The sequence below is a fragment of the Amblyraja radiata genome, chromosome 34 (assembly GCF_010909765.2).
Source record: "Amblyraja radiata isolate CabotCenter1 chromosome 34, sAmbRad1.1.pri, whole genome shotgun sequence".
NCBI lineage: Eukaryota > Metazoa > Chordata > Chondrichthyes > Rajiformes > Rajidae > Amblyraja > Amblyraja radiata.
The window spans coordinates 14812450-14836659 of record NC_045989.1 but is presented as its reverse complement, the minus strand read 5'-3'; the positions used below and the strand labels follow the sequence as shown (position 1 = coordinate 14836659).

General features: G+C 44.5%; 2 protein-coding genes across 3 annotated transcripts; both read left to right on the top strand.

The window, feature by feature from the left end:
* Positions 1–1737: 1737 nt before the first annotated feature.
* On the top strand, positions 1738–14723 carry btbd1 (BTB domain containing 1). Its single transcript, XM_033050416.1, has 9 exons — positions 1738–1951; positions 2042–2395; positions 7812–7968; positions 8747–8852; positions 9811–10008; positions 10629–10821; positions 11789–11876; positions 12468–12611; positions 13557–14723. Exons 1-9 carry the CDS (start codon positions 1926–1928, stop codon positions 13716–13718), a joined length of 1428 nt encoding a protein of 475 aa, XP_032906307.1. The 5' UTR covers positions 1738–1925; the 3' UTR covers positions 13719–14723.
* On the top strand, positions 12022–23073 carry c34h15orf40 (chromosome 34 C15orf40 homolog). Of its 2 annotated transcripts, none has more exons than XM_033050424.1 (4): positions 12022–12124; positions 20518–20641; positions 21179–21306; positions 22425–23073. In XM_033050424.1, the coding sequence occupies exons 1-4, from the start codon at positions 12056–12058 to the stop codon at positions 22518–22520; spliced, it is 417 nt and encodes a 138-aa protein (XP_032906315.1). In that variant the 5' UTR covers positions 12022–12055; the 3' UTR covers positions 22521–23073. The 2 variants fall into 2 exon arrangements, with proteins under 2 accessions (XP_032906315.1, XP_032906316.1); XM_033050425.1 differs by lacking the exon at positions 12022–12124 and adding an exon at positions 18190–18320.
* Positions 23074–24210: the final 1137 nt, after the last annotated feature.

The following is a 24210-nucleotide window of genomic DNA, read 5'->3' as shown; positions in this document are numbered from 1 at the left end:
TGTCATGGTACACCAGTCATTGAAAGTGGGCATGCAGGTGCAGCAGGCAGTGAAGAAAGCAAATGGTATGTTAGCTTTCATAGCAAAAGGATTTGAGTATAGGAGCAGGGAGGTTCTACTGCAGTTGTACAGGGTCTTGGTGAGACCACACCTGGAGTATTGCGTACAGTTTTGGTCTCCAAATCTGAGGAAGGACATTATTGCCATAGAGGGAGTGCAGAGAAGGTTCACCAGACTGATTCCTGGGATGTCAGGACTGTCTTATGAAGAAAGACTGGATAGACTTGGTTTATACTCTCTAGAATTTAGGAGATTGAGAGGGGATCTTATAGAAACTTACAAAATTCTTAAGGGGTTGGACAGGCTAGATGCAGGAAGATTGCTCCCGATGTTGGGGAAGTCCAGGACAAGGGGTCACAGCTTAAGGATAAGGGGGAAATCCTTTAAAACCGAGATGAGAAGAACTTTTTTCACACAGAGAGTGGTGAATCTCTGGAACTCCCTGCCACAGAGGGTAGTCGAGGCCAGTTCATTGGCTATATTTAAGAGGGAGTTAGATGTGCACCTTGTGGCTAAGGGGATCAGAGGGTATGGAGAGAAGGCAGGTACGGGATACTGAGTTGGATGATCAGCCATGATCATATTGAATGGCGGTGCAGGCTCGAAGGGCCGAATGGCCTACTCCTGCACCTAATTTCTATGTTAACATCCTGGTGAACCTCTTCTGCACCCCCTTCATATCCTCCCTGCAATGGAAGGACCAGAACTGCACAGAATACCTCAAGTGTGGCCTAATAAAAGTTTAAAAAAGCTCCATGACTTCCAGACATACTTAATGCCCTATCTAACAAAAGCAAACATTCATGTTTTCTACCCTCATCTACTTGCAATGTCATTTTCATATAGCTATGGATTTCACCAGAAGATCCCTCTGTTTATCAACACTCCTAAGTGTCCTACATGCAGCATGAATATTGAATTCTCCAATTATAGATAACCCACATTCCCTGTTCCCTTATTTCTCCTTCTGATCAACTAGATCCTCTCATACACCCAGTGTTTTCCAAACTCAACCCCAACCCCTAACAATCCATTATAAGTTCCCCTTACATTTGATTTCCCAAAGTACAACTCCAAATTAACAAACTTCCATTAACACCAAATGCCATTTCTCTGCCATATCTTCAAGTGACTATCATGCTGTATCCTTAAACAACCTTCTATCCATAACTGCACCATTTTTGGGGTCATATGCAAACAATAATTAACTCATTTGCATTGCGTCCAAGTCATTTATATATATATCACACACAGCAGAGGTCCAGATATCCCTGTGGAATACCACTGGCCAGAAACCTGCATTTAGAGAAACACCTCTCCATGAGTACTGTCTACAATGGCCAAACTAGTTTTGAATCCAGTCTACCAAGTCACCTTGAATCCTATGCATCTTAATCTTAATCTTCTGATCACCAACCACGAGGAACCTTGTCAACTATGTCTCACTGTGGAACTTGAAGAATTTCAAAAATCTTTGCTTGCATTGCTCCCCCCATTCCCATTGCGTTTACCTATTCCAGCAAATTTCACAAAACGAAGCTTTTTTTTTTTCATTTAATCGATCTAATTCAATATTAAGTATATTTATAACATTGCAACTATTCTTCTGCGTCATCCAATCGTTCCTCAACCAGGTTTTAATGAAGTCATTCTTTATTATTTTGCTGTTTCTAGTCATTTTTTTCACATTGTATATTTATTCTGGCGAGTAGGGGCGAGGTTAGATGAAGGGAGGGAGCGACTGAGGAACCCGGTTAGTCCGAGAGAGAGCAGGTTCCGCGCTAACCTGCCAGGTTTAACGCGGAAGTTCGCGAAGATCGCCGGTGATTCTTGGCGTTATCCGGGGCTGGGAGGCGGTGGTGAAGATGGAGGAGGAGGAAGCGGGGGCCGGAGCCGCGGGGGCCGGAGCCGCGGGAGCCGCGGGGGCCGGAGCCGCGGGAGCCGCGGGGGCCGGAGCCGCGGGAGCCGCGGGAGCCGGAGCCGCGGCGGCCAGGAACGGGGCCTGGGCCGCTCTGGAGCCGGGAGAAGGCGCGGGCCAGGCGCCGGCGCCGGGGCCTGGGCTCGGACAGCCCCCTCCGCCGCCGCTCTGTAACTGGCAGGCGACCCAGAGCTCGGTGCGGGAACGCTTCGCCTTCCTGTTCAACAACGAACTGCTGAGCGACGTCCACTTCGCGGTGGGGAAGGGTCGCGGGGCCCAGCGCTTCCCCGCCCACCGTTTCGTGCTCGCCGTCGGCAGCGCCGTCTTCGACGCCATGTTCAACGGTGGCATGGCCACCCGCTCGGCCGAGGTGGAACTGCCCGACGTGGAGCCCGCCGCCTTCCTGGCGCTACTCAGGTGAGGGTTAGTGACCCTTCGGCCGATCAGTGGATTTCGGCCATTCATTGTCGCTTCACCAGCGGGGCCTTGAGACTCGGTTTCAATGTCCACCCTGAAAAGATGCCGGGATTGTCATTTGAGATTATTTATCAATAAACAAGATATGTGAAGCCCACTTTCACATCTGCTGTTTATTAGGGCAACACAGTGCTGGGCTATCACTTAACTTTTTTTCTCTGTTTCCAGCCGGGCAACATAGGTAGTTGTTTAGGTTGCCAAATTTCAGTTTGGGTGGTCATTTAAGACGGCTTACATGATGCGTGCGATAATGTGCTGGACAATTATGCTCAATGAAGCATTCACATATTATTTCTGCTTCAAATACAAGTCACAAACTAAACATATTCACCAATCAAGACATGATAAAAACCACGTGTTTAAGAAGGAACTGCAGATGCTGGAAAATCGAAGGTAGACAAAAATGCTGGAGAAACGGATGTTGCTGCACCCGCTGAGTTTCTCCAGCATTTTTGTCTACCTATAATATATACCACAATGCAACAAAATTATAATACAGTATCTCAACTCTTTTTACATGTTTCAATGAATGCAATTTCTATTATTTCTTTCCACTTCCAAACAAAAATGTAGTTGGATTATTCAGCGTATGATGAACCTCCGTGAGACCAAGCGCATGCTTGGCGTTCGATTCGCACACCTCCACTCAGTTCGCAATAACCAACCTGATCCCCCGGTGGCTCAACACTTCAACTCCCCCCCCCCCATTCCGAATCTGATCTTTCTGTCCCGGGCCTCCTCCATGGCCAGAGTGAGGCCCACCGCAAATTGGAGGAACAGCACCTCATATTTCGCTTGGGTAGTTTACACCTCAGCGGTATGAACAGTGGCTTCTCCAATTTCAGGTAGTCCTTGCTTTCTACCTCCTTCCCCTCCGATTCCCAGCTATCCCACATCCTACTGTTTCCGCCTCTTCCTTTCTTTTTCCAGCCCACCCCCACCCGATATCAGTCTGAAGAAGGGTCTCAACCCAAAACGTCAACTATTCCTTCGCTCCATAGATGCTGCCTCACCCGCTGATTTTCTCCAGCTTTTTTGTCTGCCAACGGGACCCCACCACTGGCCACATCTTCCCATCTCCTCCCCTGTCGGCTTTCCGCAGAGACTGCTCCCTCTAACTCCCTGGTCAATTCGTCCCTTCCCACCCAAACCACCCCCTCTCCTGGCACTTTTCCTTGCAACCGCAGGAAATGCTACACTTGTCGCTTTACCTTCCCCTTTGACTCCATTCAAGGACCCAAGCAGTCTTTCCAGGTGCGGCAGAGGATCACCTGCACCTCCTCCAACCTCATCTATTGCATCCGCTGCTGTAGGTGTCAGCTGCTCTACATCGGTGAGACCAAGCGTAGGCTTGGCGATCGCTTTGCCCAACACCTCCGCTCGGTTTGCGATAACCAACCTGATCTCCCGGTAGCTCGGCATTCAACTCTTCCTCCCATTCCGAATCCGACCTTTCTGTCCCGGGCCTCCTCCATGGCCAGAGTGAGGCCCACCGTAAATTGGAGGAGCAGCACCTCATATTTCGCTTGGGCAGTTTACACCCCAGTGGTATGAACATTGACTTCTCCAATTTCAGGTAGTCCCTGCTTTCTCCTCCCCTTCCCAGCTCTCCCTCAGCCCACTGTCTCTGCCTCTTCCTTTCTTCTTCCCGCTCCCCTCCACCCTCACATCAGTCTGAAGAAGGGTCTCGAACCGAAACTTCGACCTATTTCCTTCGCTCCATAGATGCTGCTTCACCTGCTGAGTTTTATTGTCATGTGTCCCCAGATAAGATAATGAAATTCTTGCTTGCTGCAGCACAACAGAATATGTAAACATAATACAGAACAGGAGATAAAAGTTCAGTGTGTCTATATACCATAGACCATATATATATACATACAATAAATAAACAGATAAAGTGCATTAGGCTGTTATTTTTCAGAGTTTGGTGGTGGAGGGTCCACACTAGTTTAAATTCCATTTGTAATATTTTTGGAGGATCAGGAAACCAAGAAGCAAGAGTTACTCCAGCTCCAGGGAGTGATTCTGCGTTGGTTTTCAGCGGTCGCGGCGAGGCGGCGACCGGACAGCAATGGCAGCCAGATCTCCCACAATGCAAAGGGTTGCCGAGGCAGTGCGCATGTGCAGGAGGAGGATGTGCAGGCCGTGGCAGTGTGCATGTGCAAGGCCGTCGGCAGATGAGCGGGTGGAGAACAGAGAGCGGATGGCGGGCAGAGACGGAGAGTGACAGAGAGAGATAGAGAGGGGGGCCCCCACTCAGAGTTGAACTGCAGGTGCTTGCCAAGCCGGGCAAAATGGCATGGCTTTTAGGTTGCCCGGTGGGACTTTAGGTCACCATTGTCACCCGGGCAACCATTAATTTCGAGCCTTGCAGTGGCACAACTGGGTGAGTTGTTGCTTCACAACAGTAGAGAGCCGGGTTCGATCATGACCTCGGGTGCTGCCTGTGTGGAGTTTGCATGTTCTCGGGGGGTGGTGGGGGGGGGGGGGGGGGGGGGGGGGGGTGGGAGCTGGGCTCTCAATCACCATAAATTAAATAACGGAGGGGATAAGAATGATCTGTTTAAGGTTTTATCATACCTGTTGCTCTTGTATGGCTAGATACCGATGTTTTATCTGTTTACATATAATCACAGGTGTTTTGATTTTGGAAGAGTTTACGTTCCGAGAACGTACTGCGGTAGGCAAAAGCATACACATGGAAAATTACTTTTCCACTCTTTAGTTTAGAGATGTCAAATCCATAGCTCGATAACCCAGTCAAAAAATCGAAAAATTGAACCATCTTAAAACGCTTTGGTTAGTTATCAGGAGTTATAAAACGGTTCAATGCTCAAGAGTGCTCATGTACTAGGAAAAATAATCAAACTTCACTTTGCAATAGCTTGGGCTGATAATGAATGTATCAGGTGACAACGACAGTGGGTTGGGGTTATTTTTGATGATGTAGAAACATAGACAATAGGTGCATGAGTAGGCCATTTGGCCATTTGAACCAGCACCACCATTCAATAAAATCATGGCTGATCATCCAAAATCAGTACCCCGTTCCTGCTTTTTCCTCATATCCCTTGATTCTGTTAGCCCTAAGAGCTAAATCTAACTCTCTCTTGAAAACATCCAGTGAATTGGCCTCCACTGCCTTCCGTGGCAGAGAATTCCACAGATTCACAACTCTCTGGGTGAAAAAGATTTTCCTCATCTCAGTACTAAATGGCTTCCCCCTTATTCTTAAACTGTGACCCCTGGTTCTGGACTCCCCCAACATGGGGAACATTTTTCCTGCATCTAGCCTGTTCAATCCCTTAAGAATTTTATATGTTTCTATAAGATTCCCTCTCATCCTTCTAAATTCCAGCGAATACAAGCCCAGTCGACCCATTCTTTCCTCATATGTCAGTCCCTCTATTCCGGGAATTAACCTGGTGAACCTACGCTGCACTCCCTCAATAGCAATAATGTCCTCAAATTAGGAGACCAAATCTGCCCACAACACTCCAGGTGTGGTCTCACCAGTACCCTGTGCAACCCCCTAGCTCCTAAATTAAAATTTGTAATGAAGGCCAATATGCCATCAGCTTTAGAAGGAACAGCAGATGATGGAAAATCGAAGGTAGACAAAAATGCTGGAGAAACTCAGCGGGTGAGGCTGCATCTATGGAGCGAAGAAAATAGGCGACGTTTCAGGTGAGACCCTTCTTCAGACGGAACTTCATGAAGAAGTGACTCGACCTGAAACGTCTCCTATTTCCTTCGCTCCATAGATGCTGCCTCACCCGCTGAGTTTCTCCAGCATTTTTGTCTACCTGCCATTAGCTTTCTTCACTTCCTGCTGTACCTGCATGCTTAGTTTCAGTGACTGATGTACAAGCACACCTAGGTCTCGTTGAACCTCCCCATTTCCTAATCTGACACCATTCAGATATTAATCTGCCTTCCTGTTCTTGCCACCAAAGTGGATAACCTCACATTTATCCACATTATACTGCATCTGCCATGCATCTTCCCACCCACCCAACCTATCCAAGTCACCCTGCAGCCTCATGGCATCCTCCTCACAGCTCACTCTGCCACCCAGCTTTGTGTGATCCGCAAACTTGGATGTGTTATATTTAATTCCCTCGTCAAAACCGTTAATATATATTGTAAATAACTGGGGTCCCAGCACTGAGCCTTGCTCGCCATTCTGAAAGACACGTTAATTCCTACTCTTTGCTTCCTGTCTGCCAATCAGTTCTCTATCCATGTCAATACCCTACCCCCAAAACCATGTGCTCTAATTTTGCACACTAATCTCTTGTGTGGGACCTTGTCAAAGGCTTTTTGAAATTTCAGATATACCACATCCACTGGCTCTCCCTAATCCATTCTACTCTTCGGGATTGTATCAAAAGTTGGCAACCGATGTTTGATGTCAGCTTTTGAAAAGGGAGACACATGGAGCAAGGTGAAGGCTTGTAAACCTAGCACCTTTTATGATCTCTTTAAATTAAAATAGCCACAACTACATGCATTCAGGGATCCTCTCAGTGATCAGTTGTATTAAAGCATGAACATGAGGTTAACTGTTCTGAGTAAGATTGTGAATGGTGTGAGCTGGATATTTAATGAATCAATCATATTGACATGAATGGAATCAAATTACCCACTGACTGGTTCAATTAAATTTTTAGCATCGTACATGTTTTAATTATTGATTTTGCAATGATATTGTACAGCACACTCGTGCAAAGTAGGTGATCAAGTGACAGGTTTGGCAAAAAAGATCTGAAATAACTTGATAAGAGAGAGCTATTGTAATATTGATGACAACTGAGCTTGTTTGTATTGGACTGAGTGCTTATAGAGTGAGATGTTATCTAGGGTCGAGTCCCACTCCAGGGCTTGAGCATACGAACATGACTTTGCACTCCCAGTGCAGTACTGAGAGAGTGCTGTGCTGCCTGAGGTGTCCTTATGCAGATGAAACACTGAGCTGATGAAACAATCTGCTGCATAAAGGCATAAATCGCCATGATTCTAAGAGACTGTTGAAACAGAATAAAGATGTAAAAAATCAGAGGAAAGTAGAACTTGTGCGAATGGTTGTCATGGACTCGATGGACCGATGGGCTGTTTCCATGCTGTACGTCTAAACTAAACTGAGGAACAACAGGAAACACCTGGATCAGACATTGTTATATTGGGCACTGTACAGACCTGAGGCATGTTGCACTGTTGTAGTACAGATCAGTGGAGTTAGAAATAAGATTTATATTTCAGTTTAGCTGAATATATTGCTGGCATTTGGACAATGGGCCAGGAAAATATTGGCATTCTGTAATAGTGAATCTTTGTTATTTCCATTTTGCAGATTTCTGTACTCGGATGAGGTGCAGATTGGCCCTGAGACTGTGATGACCACTTTGTACACGGCCAAGAAGTATGCAGTGCCAGCCCTAGAAGCTCACTGCGTGGAATTTCTCACCAAGCACCTGAGGGCTGACAATGCCTTCATGCTACTTACCCAGGTGATTAGCACTAGCATTGGCTGGATCTTCTTTCAGCCCTCAATATCTGATACCAATGGCAAAGAAGGCAGCTAAGAATCCTGCTTGCTACTCAGTGATGTTGACATCCAATGATAATAAGATAACTTGGTCCTGTGACCATTCATACTGAAGATCTACTCATGCCAAATCATGTTTGTGGTACAGAGGCACACCAGGATACTGCACATCATTGCCCCCACTTACCCAGCACTCTCCCTCAGACCTCACCCTAGCAAATGTGACCCAACCCATCAGCCCCCACCCTCCACCACCACTGCCCTCTATCTCTCCCCCCCCCCCCCCCCCCCCCCCCCAACACCCTGGAAGCTACTCCACATCACCATGCAGCCATTGGGACCCTGCCCATCATCTCCTGCACTACAGCAATACCCTTGAAACTTCCCCACACCGTTCCTCTGGATCCTGCCCATCAATCTTCCTCCTCCAACCAACATCCAGAATACACCCCATTCTTCACCCCTAGGCGCCCCCCCCCCCCCCCCCCCCCCCCCTCTACCTCGAGCACTCAGGAACCTGCCTGTTCCCACCCCAGCTGCCGGGACCATGATTTTCTACTCCCTTTCCCATCCCTTCCCCTTGCATGGGCTTGCTGGTTAAATCCACATGGCTCTTTCAGTACCTATTCCTCCTTTGCTAGCCTATGTGTCTGCTTACAGTTTATTGCTCTACAACAAAATTTGATTGCTTTCCAAAGCTCTTTTGTTCTCATTACTTTACCTGTGACTCCATGTTTCAGGCACGATTGTTTGATGAGCCGCAGCTTGCCAACCTCTGCTTGGACATCATCGACAGAAACGTTGCAGATGCTATCAATGCAGAGGGCTTCACCGATATAGATCTAGGTTAGTGACTAATGTTCCCCATGAAAGTTAGCTCAAAGGTTCCCTTTAGCTCAGTGTCAGCGATGCAATCCGAATGATAACTTCAGCAGTTCTCACTATGCAAAAATGTAGCGCATAGCAGTAAGCATACCTTTGCTAGAATTCACCAGCTTAAAATGCAAAAATGAAATGAATGAACAGAAATGGCTATCAGTAATACTCAGCACATGTGAATCAGCTCTTGGCTGTTCACTATCTTCCCCTCATGTTGCTGCAGAGTCCAAGATGACAGTGCAGAGGGAGCACTGTATGCTGCCAGAAGGGGTGGTGCCAGAGAGGGGATGCTGAGGGTGTGCCCCACTGTGGGAAGGCAGATGCTGAGGAAGCACCACGCTATGGGAGGGATGATATAGATAGATAGATAGATAGATAGCCTTTATTGTCATTCAGACCGAGTGTGGGAGGGGAGATACATGCACAGGGAGTGCTGCAGTGCCACAGATGCTGTCTTCCAAATGAGAATGTTTCATGGCCCTTTTGCTCTTCTGGAATGAATTGACCCTTCAGTTTGAAGAAAAGCAGGTTCGTTTTTTTGGTGGAGGCACAAGAAACAGCAGATACTGGAAGCTGAAGCAACAAAAGGCGAACAGCAGCCGGATGAAGGATCTCGTCGACAGTCATTGCCTGACCTGCTGAGTTCTCCCAGCTGCTCTTTTTTTGCTACTAATTTCCCTCAGTACCCTGCATAATATGTATTACTCAATTAACAATGCAGATGATTGGCTCATGCTCATTGACAGTGGTGTTTTGCACAATACAACAATGACTAGACATTTTTTTTTTTAAACTGTTGTCTGTATGGTTTTCATGAAAATTCTTTGGGCAAGATGCTGCTGCAGAAATGCCAGCTTTTCCAGTAATATGCAACAGTAACAGAGATTTTGAAGGCTTAGACCATTTCCTCTCCTTCTTATCACAGACACGCTGTGTGCAGTGCTGGAGCGCGACACGTTGAGCATCCGTGAGATCCGGCTGTTTGCTGGAGTGGTCCGCTGGACAGAGGCAGAATGCCAGAGGCAACAGCTGCCAGTCACTCCGAGGAACAAGCAGAAGGTGCTGGGGAGAGCCGTCGGTCTTGTTCGATTTCCACTCATGACCATCGAGGAGTTCTCTGCAGGTCAGCATGAGTTTAACTGATCTTGGAGAGAAAGATGATGCAATGGCCATTGGAGCGGAAGGAGATAGCAGCATCACACCGAGTGGGTGGGTAACTGTGAGTCAAACCAACCATGAGCCGAGATCCAACAGTCTGTTACTGTGGCCAAACAAGCCCGGTTGATTTTTGTTGATGAATAGGTTATTGGGACTGGGTGTCAGGTTTAAGTAACTACCACGAAGCCTGCTTAGATTATTTCACAGACCAGAAAAGCTGATTGACCCTATGCTGCAGTTATTACGTTTATTGATTAAAATAAAGGTTTAAAAAAAAACAAAGATTTTAAATCAGCAGTCTGCGTGATTTCTAAGCACCCTTGATTGGAAATGTTGCTTTGTTTTTAGGGATTCCGGTAAACTGCGATGGGGCAGTAGGTTGGAAGGTTAAGGTCACTGAATAACTTTTAAAAAGAATTAGTTAAATATTTAAATGGACACACTTACAAGGAAAGAGCTGGAATGTGAGGCTATTTGGAAACACTTGAGCCTCCTACGCATTGAAATTCTTGGAATGTCGGCCATGCTGCCCGGATAGTAATGGTGCAGTACTAAAAATAATCTGTGTGCGTTCTCTCTGTTCAGGACCAGCTCAGGCTGGGATACTGTCTGACCGAGAGGTTGTTAATCTATTTCTACACTTCACCTTGAACCCCAAACCACGGGTGCAGTACATTGACCGACCGCGCTGTTGCCTGCGTGGCAAGGAGTGCAGCATCAACCGCTTTCAGCAGGTGGAATGTCGCTGGGGCTACAGTGGAACAAGTGACAGGATCAGGTGGGCAACCTATGCTGACTAGCAAACCTGTGCAGCTACACAACTCTGGCTGTCATATGCCTAAGCATACTTGAAAAGTGTAATGTGTTGCACTTCAGGTGGTTGAATATAAGGGGAAAGTATGCAGTTAATGGCAAGACCCTTAACAGCATTGATAATCTTGAGGCCCAAGTCCATAGCTCTATGAAAATGGCAACGCAAATAGATAGTGGTAAAGAAGGGATATGGTATGCTTGCCGTCATCTGTCGGGACATTATAATAGTCAGGAATTCACGGTGCAGCCTTATAAAAATTTGGTTCGGCCGCATTTGAACTGATGTGTGCAGTTCTGGTTTCCCCATTACAGAAAGTGTGTGGAGGCTTTGAAGAGGGTGTGAAGACATGTGGTATGCTTGCCTTCATTGGTCGGAGCATTCAGTACAAGTCAAGAAGTTATATAACGGCAGAGGGAGAGACCTAGTAGACATATGTAATATGAGAGGCATAGATAGGGTAGGCAATCAGAACCTTTTTCCCAGGATGGATATGTCAAAGACTATTGATAGGGGACGATCAGCCATGATCACAATGAATGGTGGTGCTGGCTCAAAGGGCAGAAAGCCTATTTCTGTTAGAGGGTATAGCTCAAAGGGGTGAAGCTCAAAGGAGATATGTCTGGCAGGTTTTTAACACAGAGCCTGGTGGGTGTCTAGGGCACAATGCCAGGGGTGGTGGAGAATATAGATATGATCATAGTATTTAAGAAGCTTTTAGATAGACACTTGATATGGAGAGAATGGAAGGGATATGGATCACGTGCAGGCAGAGAAGATGGGTTTAACTTGGTATCATGTTCGGCACAGATGTTGTGGCTGAAGGCCCTCCTCCTGTGCTGAGTTTTGTGTTCTATATTAAAGCTTAAATCTACAGGAATGCATTTGGAAAGTGTCCGGGAAGTAACTGCTTTTCCCATCTTTATGTCTGAAGATTTTCAGTGACGAGAAGAGTGTGTGTCGTGGGCTTCGGACTCTATGGATCTATACATGGGCCAACCGACTACCTGGTCAACATACAGGTGTGTGAGATTTCCTGTGGCCAATCGGTGATACCACAAAATATCTTATGTACAGTAAGATTGTAATTGGCTTTGATGTGGGGAGGACATATATCAAGCCCCTACTCCTGCAATCATAATGACCGAAATGTTTAAAATATTATGAATGACTTTGTGCTGTCCCTTTTTTGTGGCTATTGATGCTACCAATTCGTACACTGGGAGCAAGGCAAGATTTGGTATCCGATGATTGGCTGGGCAGGAGAATGGTGATTGGTTGGGCAAGAGCCAGTACATGGTGATTGGTTGAGCAGGAGCTGGTGATTGGCTGGGGAGGAGAATGGTGATTGGTTGAGCAAGAGCCAGTACATGGTGATTGGATCGGCAGGAGCTGGTGAATGGTGATTGGCTGGGCAGGAGCATGGTGATTGGTTGGGCACGAGATGGTGATTGGTTGGTCAGAGGTCAGTACATGGCGATGGTTGGGCAGAAGCAAGGATACAATGTGGGGGCAGGTATGGGGAGTTTGGCTGTTCAGAATGTACACTGAGTGGCGAAGTGGGATCTTGCGATCATTGATAATTAATGTTGATTTTTTGTCCTTTGTTTCAGATCATTGAAAATGATAATGCAACAATAGGCCAAAATGACACTGGATTTTGCTGTGATGGATCTGCAAGCACGTTTAGGGTCATGTTCAAGGAGCCTGTTGAGATATTGCCAAATATCGTTTACACTGCCTGTGCCACTCTCAAGGTACCATTCCTTGTCCTCAGGATCCTCACAGGCACACTGCTTCCAAACTTGCCCACACGCATCATCCTCACAGGAAATCTTGCCTTCCGTCACTTCTTGGATCCAGCTTGTTCCATCTTTACTTCCCTCTTCTCCAGAAAGTGTTCCCAGATTTGATAAATGCAAGTCTTGCCAAGGCCCTTTAGGCACTCTGATAACGGATCGTTGTCTGTAAATCTGCAGTGTGCTTGAGTGCAAGGATACATTAAACTAATTCTGACATTTAATTGCACGTCCTTAAATGCCTTTGAGAAGGTGACATTGAGCTATCTTTTGAAGTGCCGTAGTCCTTGAGGTGTGGGTATAGCCACGTTGGTGTTAGGGGTTCTACCTGGCTACTTTACAGCCCAATTATATGAAGATTCAATTTTCCATTTTCAGGTAACCCGCCTGCTTGGTGCTCTCCTCCTGCACACACTTGCCTGTCCACCTAGTTTCCTTCTCCTTTTGTTTAACTTTCCCATTCTCTCTCCCACTTGGTTTCATCTGCCTATCATCCCCTCCCATCTGGTTCCATCAATCGCCAGCTAGTTTCTATCCCATCCTCCCTCACATTGCTACAAACTGGCAATTTTTCCTCTCTGTTTGTCCTGATGCAGGGTCTTAACCCAAAACATTGACGTACACTTTTAGCCTCCACGGATGCTTCCTGACCCACTAAATGCTTCTGCGCCATTGTACTGCCCTAAACGCAAAGTTTACAAGGCAGATCACTTAATAAATGATGTAAAAATTAGTTTATGACAAGAATCGACAGATGATTGTGAAAATTAATGCACTATAGATGAATCCTTTTATGGATCACCATTTGTGTTGTACATCTCAATCTAACTGAAGCTGTGATCTGGGTCACTATTACCCCTCGAGCAGCTCCTGACACAGTTGTATCTCTTTTGTCTCTGTTAGGGGCCTGATTCTCATTATGGCACCAAGGGATTGCGGAAGGTCCAACATGAGTCACCCGTGACTGGGATCAACACCTCCTTTGTCTTTTTCAATGTGCTGGGGAACAATAATGGAACGTCAGTGGAAGATGGGCAGATCCCCGAAATCATCTTCTTCACGTAGCATGGCTTGGAGCACAGGAATTCAATCTCACAGAGTCCATCTGTTATACGCTGGGATTAGTGTTTTCTGTTTCATTGCTATTTGTTGATTTCCTCCCTTAGAGATGATGCTCATCACAGGGAAACAGCAGTGAAATTATAGCCAGAGGTAACTTAATGTGAGCTCCTCCTAAGATTTTCAATTTACTGTGGGGCTAGCAAGTTCCCATGAAGTTTGGCAGAGAATGCTGAGTGGGATATCCCACGATTAAACCAGAAAGCATTACCAGTTGACTGGACTGCCTATGTTCCCATTACAAGTAAGCAGGAAATTCAGCACCACAACATTGTGTATGAAGAACTTCAAAATGGATGCACTTTCTGCCACAGTTGCACTTTGTTGTCTTATAGGGTATCTGTTCCTCATAGAATTATGCTCAGATTGCATTTTCTACTGACCTAATTATTTTGATCCCAGTTACTTCTTGCTACTTCCCGTTGAGAGCTAATCACTTACCAGGTGCTGAAGTGCCTGAGGTGCCTACTGACCATGGTCCACCTATCGCAAGCTTCAGCAGAGCGGGGAAAGGGCATCCCTCATCAATCCTAAGTGTTAATCTCCCTTCCACCACTACTTTACTTATCGCAACCTACCACTAAAGTGCCTTAACTTATTGATCAAGGATTTGACGGGCGGCTAATTTACAGTGTTCCTGCGACTGGTAAGGGGATTAAGAAGCCACCAGTGAAAATCAATCTAGGCTGCTTAAAATATTATTTGTATAAATTAAATTAGAGCTGAGAAATTAAAGGGTCATCATAGAGGATCCTTGCATTTATATTATGTTTATTGTTGAAGACTAGATTTTTGTTTTTATGCTTTATCTGCCCCATTCTTTCACCTAATTGTTACAACTTTCTGACAAATTGATTCTGTAGAGAATTATTTATACAAAAATACTCTTGCAAAGGAAAAAAATGCTGGTGGGATTTTAAACATTGTTTAATATAAAATAAGTGAACATGGTATAATCTCTAAAGAATATTTCGCGTCAAGTAGGCACAATTTTAAAATTGGAGTTAAATCTTTGTAGATGGAGTTAGATGTGGGTGATGTCAGGAAGACCTTACACAAAGGCTAATAGAAATCTAAAATTCTCTACCACAATATGACTAAGCATGCTGGAAGTTCCCCAGGTCTACCCTAGAAACAATGATTTTTCAATAGCGATCAGAGCGATCTGCTAGACATCTTTTTCTAAATCTGGGGAATCTCTTTTTTTAATATATTTTTCTTTCGGTAAAATGTTAGAAATGCTTGACTTGAACTGCATACCAGAGACATAGTATAAAATTAACTGACAGTTGCAGGAGGGACCAGCCATATCAAACGTGCAATTGATATGTTCCAATACTAACAAAATCATCCTAACCTGGATATGGTAGTCATCCAAGGCATCAGGGTATGATCTGACCCAAATCTAAATGCTTTTTAAGCCAAAGCATAGTTGGGTCTGAAGAAGGGTCTCGACCCAAAACATCACCCATTCCTTCTCTCCAGATATGCTGCCTGTCCCGCTGAGTTACTCCAGCTTTTTGTGTCTATCATAGTTAAGTTCTCTCTGGCTTGCGATCTGGCAGGGTGATTTGGGCACTTTTTAATTTCATATTGAAGTCCAGGTTGTTGGGCACAATATTTGGTTATTGACTACAATATTGGACCGGTTATACTGTGCCAGTAATTACTTGAAATGTGTCATGTGTCTTTGTCACTCGTGGTTCATCACTGCAGGATAAATCAATTTACTGGGCAAGTTCTAACTGAAATCCCAGGCGATAGGAATTAATTCCACAAGCTTTCGAGTCTAAGGAAGATCCTTTGTAGATGCAAGAGACAGCTAGAGTTCTGAGTGCCCAGCCTGGTTCAGACAATGAAGGGGTGGGAGATGGTTCTCGAGCTCATCTCAAGGTGGGTATGATGAGTCAGCTGGAGGAAGGAAAGACAAACTCCAAAATAGTTGTATTTACTTTTCTGCAGGGTGAATGAAATGCAATTTGTAACCTCATTGAAAGTCAAATAATTGCAGATGATAAAAATCCAAAATAAAGATAAAATGCTGGAAACACTTGGGAGGTCAGGCAGCATCTGTGGAAAGATCTGAACTATTAACTCTTGTCTCTTACCAGTTATTGGGGGGCTGGAGAGTATGGACTTGCTTCGAGTCACAGTAATACATCAATTTCCCTCCTGGGATAAATAAAGTTCTATCGTATCAGAGAAACAGGCTCTTTGGCCTCCCATGTCCATGCTGACCATCACATACCCATTGTTTTCTGTTTTTTTTTGTAATCTCGCTTCTTTAGTCTGTGATCCTGATTATTTAGAATATGCGGAACAGGTTGATTCATAGTGTGTATGAAGGAACTGCTGGTTGAAACCAAAGATAGACACAAAATGCTGGAGTAACTCAGCAGGACAGGCAGCATCTCTGGAGAGAAGGAATGGGTGTTGTTTTGATTGATTTAGTTGCTTAATAGGATGATCAACTGTCTACCAGTCCCATTACAGGCCACGTCAATTGGAATGCCAGAAAGAGAACAATGAAATGAGAATCAGATCGGTGAAATGTTCCATGCAAGGTGTGCATCATGGAGTCTCGGCACCACTGGAGTTGAAGGCAATGTAATTTACAAAACAAAAAGTACCAAGGAGTTCAGCTGTACATCTATGCTCAACTCTTGACTTTTTTTTAAAAAGATACGGAGGATGATGAAGTGCTCAGTAAGTCAGGTGGCGTCTACGGAGAGACAAACAGAGTTAATGTTTCAATGTAATAAAAAGGAACTTAAGATGCTGGTTTATACCAAAGATAGATACAAAGTGCTAGAGTAACTCAGTGGGTCATGCAACATTGCTGGTGAAAATGGATAGGTCATGTTTCTGGTTGGGACCCTTCTTCAGAGTTAATGTTTCAGGTATTCCATCAGACCAAACCAAGGTATTGGAGAGAGGATATTTAGTTTGAAAGTAATTGACTGGATAGTAGTTAGGAATGCAATTGCCAGGAAATATATATATTTTAAACTACAGATATGAGGTGAATAAGGAACTTAATTGAGTATGTATTAGTTATAAGATCACCGGGCAGTCACGGTGGCACAGCGGTAGAGTTGCTGCCTTTCGGCAAAATGCAGTGCCAGAGACCCGGGTTCAATCCCGATCTGTATGGAGTTTGTACGTTCTCCCCGTGATCTGCGTGGGTTTTCTCCGAGATCTTCGTTTTCCTCCCACACTCCAAAGACGTCGTACAGGTTTGTAGGTTAATTGGCTTGATAAAAATGTTAAATTGTCCAAGTTGGTGATATGCAGAGTACTGCCCTGCTGACTACAAAATTCAGATGGTTCAGAAGGTTATAAAAAAGTAATATGGGAGTACTGGAATGTTTGTTGATAAATTCCTGCCCCCCCCCTCACTTATGCAGGAGGTGGCTATGGGTTTAGTGGATGGACAGGCTGTGTAGATTTTGGAACAAGTCCTTGGTAGCTAAGAAAACCAGACATTTAAGGAAGGAGAGCGAGAATAAACATTACTAACCAAGCCTGACATCAGTAATATGGAAAATGCTGGAATCTGTTAAGAAAGTAGCAATCGGATTGAACAGACAAAATGGGGAATAATGAAAGGGAAACCATGTTTGAAACATTTGTTGAATTTTATTTGAAATTGTAACTTGCATAATTGATTACGATGCATCAGTTGTAATGTATTTTGACTTTCAGAAAGTCTTTGCACAAGATTATTAAACAGCAATGAATAATATGGCATTGGGGGTAATATTGTTGTGGATGGTGGGTTAGTTAATGGATAGAAAACAGCATAGGGATTTTTGAATTGGAATGATGTGAGCAGTGGGGTACCACAGAAATCAGTGCTGGTTGTTCATACCTCCATCGTTGATTTGGATAAGGGAATCAAGTGTTATATATGTAAGCTTATTAATGATACAACACTGGCTGGTTATATCCAAACAACCTTTCCTTCAATGTTAACAAGCCGAGAGAGCTAGTCATCGACTTCAGCAAAGGGGGTGGTATACATACATTGATGCCAAAGTGGAGATTTTTTTAGTTCCTAGATGTAAATATCATCAATACCTTGTCCTGGTTCAACCACATTGACACCGCAGCCAAGAAAGCACACGAACCTCTACATCTTCAGCATTCTAAGGATGTTGTGGTATGTCTCCAATGGCACTTACCAGATGCACTGTAGAAAACATCCTATCTGAATGCGTCATAACTTGGTTTGCAACTGCTCTAACAAGATTGTAAGAAATTGCAGTTATGGATGCAGGTTTTTGTGTCCATCCTCAGTGTAAAGCAGCATCTGCAGTTCCTTCCTACACACACCTTCCACCTGCTGTTCCGCCCGCCCACTCCCTGGTGAGTGACGGCGATGTCTGGGCCCGGGGCGCGCGTGCGCGGTGGCGGCCAGCTGTTGGTTGCCGAGGCCTGGGCGGCGCCACGGGCCCATCAGTCGCGCTGCTGCGGTCGCTGTTCTCACTCTCCGCGCCCCGCCGGCTGGGCGTGAGGGCCATGCCGCGGCCAAGGGACAGGAGAATGGTTGGTTGGTGGTGGGGGTACAGGACGAGACGAGATTTGTGGGGTGCAGACTCAAAGAACTGCAGATGCTGGTTTACAAAATAAGACACAAAATGCTGGAGTGACTCAGCGGGCCAGGCAGCATCTCTGGAGAACATAGATAGATAATTCGGATCGGGACCCTGTTGTCGGGTGTTGTGGTGTGAATGTTTAGGGTGAGGGACGGTTCCAGACAGTCCTCTCCGGGTATTGGAGCGTCGGTTTATGATTCCTGCTTCAGTTCAGGGCCACAGCGTTTGGTGGGGCAGAAGACAATTTCTGTGGATTTCCAATGATCAGTAGGATGTTGACAAACACTCTTAACAGGGCAGACATGGTGGTGGACACGTGAAAGCAGACAATGTCTTCAGTGGGTGCGAAATGGGAATAAGCCAAGGACAGATTCTTGGAGGATCAAGACCTCACTCACCTCACCCCTTTAAGAGATTTCTTAAAACATAATCAAATGCTTGGTTGCATATCCTAATATTGTCTTATTTAGCCTTGCCTCCAGATGATAACACCCCAGAGCAATGTTTTGGGATGCTTGCTGTGTTAAAGATGGCTTTGTAAATATCCACTCCCTTTATCCTTAGCCTTCAATTCACGATTTCCAATGCAAAACAAAAGTGTTGGAGGAACTCAGCTGGTCAGGCAGTGGAGAAAGTGGACAATCTTTCAATTCTGCTCAGCACTTCCCGTCACCTGTATCCACCTATAACGTGCTAGGCTTTGCCCCAGCCCTCCCAACTTTTCTAGCTTTCAACTCCCTGTGTCAGCAGTTTGAAGAAGGATCTGCCCCAAAATGTTCAAAAAGGAACTGCAGATGCTGGAATATCGAAGGTACACAAAATTGCTGGGGAAACTCAGCGGGTGCAGCAGCATCTATGGAGCGAAGGAAATAGGCGACGTTTCGGGCCGAAACCCTTCTTCAGACTGCCCCAAAATGTTGTCTGTCCATTCCTTCAACGGATGCTGCCTGATCTGCTGATTTTTTCCAGCACTTGTTTTTTGCTCGATTCCAGCATCTGCAATCTCTTGTGTCTCAAATAATGTCCAATTGTTCATTTCTATAAGATTGTCAGTGTAAAACAGAATTTGACTTATTCCACAAAGCAATCACATTAATTTTAAATTATATCATGCCCTTATTACAACTCAGAAGTAAAATAGCCAATTTTTATCAATCTCATTCCACCTCCTTTCCCAATAATCCTGCAATTTATGCCGATCAACTCACTTGTCACATGTACTGAGCCACAGTTAAAAAAAACTTTATTTTGCTTGCTATCCAAGCAAATCATACCATACAGGAGTATGTCAGGTAATGCAAAAGTTTAAAAATGTGGTGTTATAGAAAAAGTGGAGATTAAAAAAATGTGTAGGGCCACATCAAGTTAGATGGGAAGATCGGGAATTCATCCATAGCATAAAAGAGGTTTGTTCAAAAGTCTGATAACAGCGGAGAAGCTGTTCTTGAATCTGGTGCAATGTGCTTTCAAGCTATTGTATCATGCACCTGACGGGAGAAGGGTAAAGAAGTCTCAATATGGTGGTTGCTTTCGCAAAACAGCATAAAGTTGATGGGGGGGGGAAGGAGGTTGGTTTGCGTGATGGATTAATGTAAATTACCAGCACATCTTTGGGATGGGAGGGTACTAGGACACATGTGGGAAACCAACACTGTCACAGGGCGAGTGTGCAAATTCCATAAAGACAAGACCTAAGGTGAACATTGAAGCTGGGTCACCGAGCAGTGAGCGAACAGCACTAACTGCTTCATCACCGAGCCATCCTTCTGGAATGATTTTTTGCAGTCATAAGAGTAATTACACCTGGTGTTATTGCATAATATACAAACTGGACAGCTGTGGATTGGAACCATGCAACCTGTGGTGTGAGGTGGGAGCAAAATATGAAATAAACTTACTTTTCCTGCATTATCTGGATGTTGACATAATGTTGTTGTTTAGCTAGTGTTCCTTTGGCAAAGACTGACGTAAAGAAGTAACCTGGTTGTACTTTACTGTGAATCACTATTTCAAAACGCACAAAGTCTCAACAGGAACCTCTATGTTCTGCAGGGTGACATTAATATGAGTCTCCAGATTCAAAGGATTGTGCCAGAATTATTCCATCCTTTGAAAAGCGGAATGATGATAAATATTATTTTACTTAGAATGAAGAGAAAGCAAAGGACTCCATATTATCAGCCCCTCAAGGTCCCGTGAAGGTTGATAAGAACGGTTCTGTTCTGGTGGTCATTCATGCTAAACCTGGAGCCAAAGCAAATGCTATAACAGGTGAGTGGTTAAAAAAAGTGACTTCTAATATTCACATTACACCTCCCTCTCACAAAGGCAAAATAGTCAGGAAGGTGACGAAGGGAGGAGGGTAGGCGATGAGGGAGAGCTGTGTGTCATACATGGGAAATTATGAAACGGGAAGATGCCAATGACAGAAGCCTGGTGACATGAGACCCATAACTTTATCTTTTTTTAAATCTTATTTTAAAATTTTTGGCCACCTAGTGCATCTCTGGCAGCATGTACTGGAGGAAATGCTCTTGTGTGACGTGTTTCCTCCATCAGCTGATTTTCCAACATTTTGATCATTTAACAGTCGCATAAATGACTTGCTCATTTTAAGTTATAATCTGTAGGTACCAAGCTCTGTTCTTTATATTTACTCAATCTTGAGTCCTTTTGATATTGGATTTTTTTCACATTATATTGATGTGGTTCGTGACCTTCCCATCTGCAAATGGTGCACTGTTCCCCCAGACTAGTTTGCTGACACATAGACCGTGATTATCAGTGAATATGCCTTGTATTCTGCAGATATGTCCGAAGAAGCAGTGGGTGTGGCCATTGCAGCACCTCCGTCCGATGGAGAGGCCAACACAGAGCTGATTGCCTACCTTGCCAAGGTGCTGCAGTTAAAGAAAAGTGAGCTGGTTCTGTACAAGGTCAGTTGTTGATTTAGAGACATTATACATGCAGGCTTGGTGAGAGCTCTCTAAGTGTGTTTGTCCCTTTCCACATCAGAAGAAGCACCAGCTCCATTTACCTCCACTCTGAGAACGGGTTTCTATGGTGAATTATGGACAGGGGATCTTATCATTACATATTGTGATCCACAGTTCTGCTCTGCGTTGTAAATCAACCCAATATATTGTGGGGGATTAACTTTTCATTCTTTAAAGTGTAAGTGTTGTTTCTCCAACACATACACACTTTACTTTCTCTACCCGTTGTCTCCATGTATTATGAACCCACTTGGAATGGATGGCTGGGATCCCTGATCTTCGTTGCCAGTAAAAGGACAAATTGCTGGAGATGTACAACAGGTTCTCTACCATCTTGAGAGAGCAGACTGGCAGATGTCAGTGGCAGGACAGACTTTATTCCTCTTTACACCACAATTCTTGAGATCCACAAGCTGACATTAAAGAATTGCATATCACAGGTGGCGGCCATTCATATCATACTGATGTTACGGGTCTTTGAAAGATTTTTGTCTCACCATATCTATACTGACATTTTAACCCATCTACATTAATCCTATTTGCCAACACCGCATCCTTATCCGTATATGCCGTGCCTATTCACATACCTGTCTAAATGTCTTTTGACCACAGTGACTTTGCCACCTCCTCGAGCAAAGAATTCCAGATATCCACTACCCTTGAGTTTAGTTGGAGTTATGATGTTGAAGGCAGAGCTATAGTCAAGAAATAGGACTCGCCATTATTGTGACAAAAATAGGAATAAGGATGGTGATCCCAAAACATGAGATGGATGATGAACAAACAAGTCTCTGGTTAGTGTATGAGAGGCATGTGCTAATGCAAATTATAACAATGTGAATGAGTGAGCCCTGGCTGAAAGTGGAGAAATGGCTTTCAGAGGGTCACTTTGCTAGCACACTATCTACTTGATTGGATCATGCAATTCAATTAGATATTATTTCTCTAGTTGTGTCTTTTTAGTTCCATTGTACTATTTGCGTGAGCAGCTGGTATTTAATGTTCCATGGGGACATTGGTTTCTTGATTTTCTGCTGCTAATCTCTTGACCTTTACAGGGTTCCAGATCACGTGAGAAGGTGGTGAAGATTCAAACCTTGTTGAGCCCAGAGGAGGTGCACAAAAGACTCAAAATTGCAGCTGTCACAAACTGATGTATGTTTGTTCATTCGAAGGACCTTGGATAGCAGTCACACAGACCATCAAGTCGAAAGTACGCTGCCAGCCAGATTTTTCTGTTCATATGTAAAATCTCAGGGATTGAAAGTTGTTGCTGAGTAGACTAATTGCTATATTGCTAATCTTCCATGACTGACGATGTGAACATTCATCCGGCGTAACTTTATTCCAGCTGAATGGGATCATTTTGGAAAGCTGGCTGCGGTGAGGTCAGCAATGGGTGAGATGTCAGTCTTGAGTTTGTGCTCCCTGGCCCAGTGGTGCTGGACAAGGTTAAAGACTGCTTTGTGGTTTAAAAACATCAGGAAAATCTCTTGGCAATATTGAACCCTCATCAACAAAACGCAGTTGATGATCTCATCGCTATTTGTGGAACTGTACCTTAATTGGCACATGTGACAATAAATTGACCTTGAAACCTTGATTGACATGGAATTGCTATGTTATTGCTTCCAGGGCAATCAATAGACTTGACATAATGTACTGTGGCATTTAAATGTGATAATGCATTAAATACGTGCAACATTTCTCTGTCGCCCTAATGATGCGTTGGATAATTGAGAATAGGCTTAATGATTATATAGGATGAATTTGCAGGAATCATCACCCGAGAGAGGTCGGTTCAAGCAAATTTAATTGACAGGGGTAGGAGAAGGGGAGAGGTTCTGCAACAGGAGTTTGGGAATATGGGTAGCTGTTTAAAGACCTAGATCTCAAAAGTTGTAGAGAGGAAGTATTAGACATAATGAAGCGCATTAATGTGGACAAATCCATTGTTATGGGAAGCAAGGGAGAGAGTGCTGGGGCTCTGATTTGTGTAACACCTGACATACATGTGTGGTACAGGAGCGCAGGGGGGTAGCTAATGCTGTTCCCATATTTAAGAAGGACAGTAGGGATAAGCCAAGAAAATTGTGGGCTGTTGAATGCCCTGATGGTGTTCGTGTTGGCTTTGCTTTGTACCTAGATACTTCTTAAGCATGCAGTTGTGAAAGGATTCGTAGGCTGATGAATGATCTAATCTGCTCCACAATCCCCTTTTTCAGTGTGGACTGGTGGGATGGATGGTCTGGTGGTTTTGTACTTGATTCGCTGTAGTTTTTGACAGCGACTATAGAGGGGGCCAGAATCACACTAAAGACTTTGGATTCTGATGCAAGTGAGGATCTGACAGCAACCTGTATAAAGCAATGCAGAGCCAAATGTAGACAGTCCCTGCGTTACATAGAGTTCCATTCTTCAGAACTGTCCTGAAGCTTCTGACCAAAGGTCAGAAATTTTCATATTCTACAGCTACTGATATCATATTGCTTCATGTACACTGGCTTTAATTGTATAAGTACATTAGGAGCAAAATGATAACTGGGTAGAGAGTCAGTCCCATGAGGATCAATGTAGTTGTCTCTGTGTGGAGCCACAGGAGATGGTTGAGTGCTTAAATGAACACTTCTCGCCAGTATTTACATGGAGAAGCTCGTGGAAGTTGGGCAATTCAAGGAAGAGAACTATCATGTCTTGAAACATATCACTATTACGTAAGGGATGTTAGTGTTCTTGATAATAAACATACGGTTGACTGCAGGAGATTTCTTCCAACCACAGGTAGATAAAGCTAGAGGACAGATTTAGAGGACTGTGGGACTCTAAATCTATATTGGAACTTGC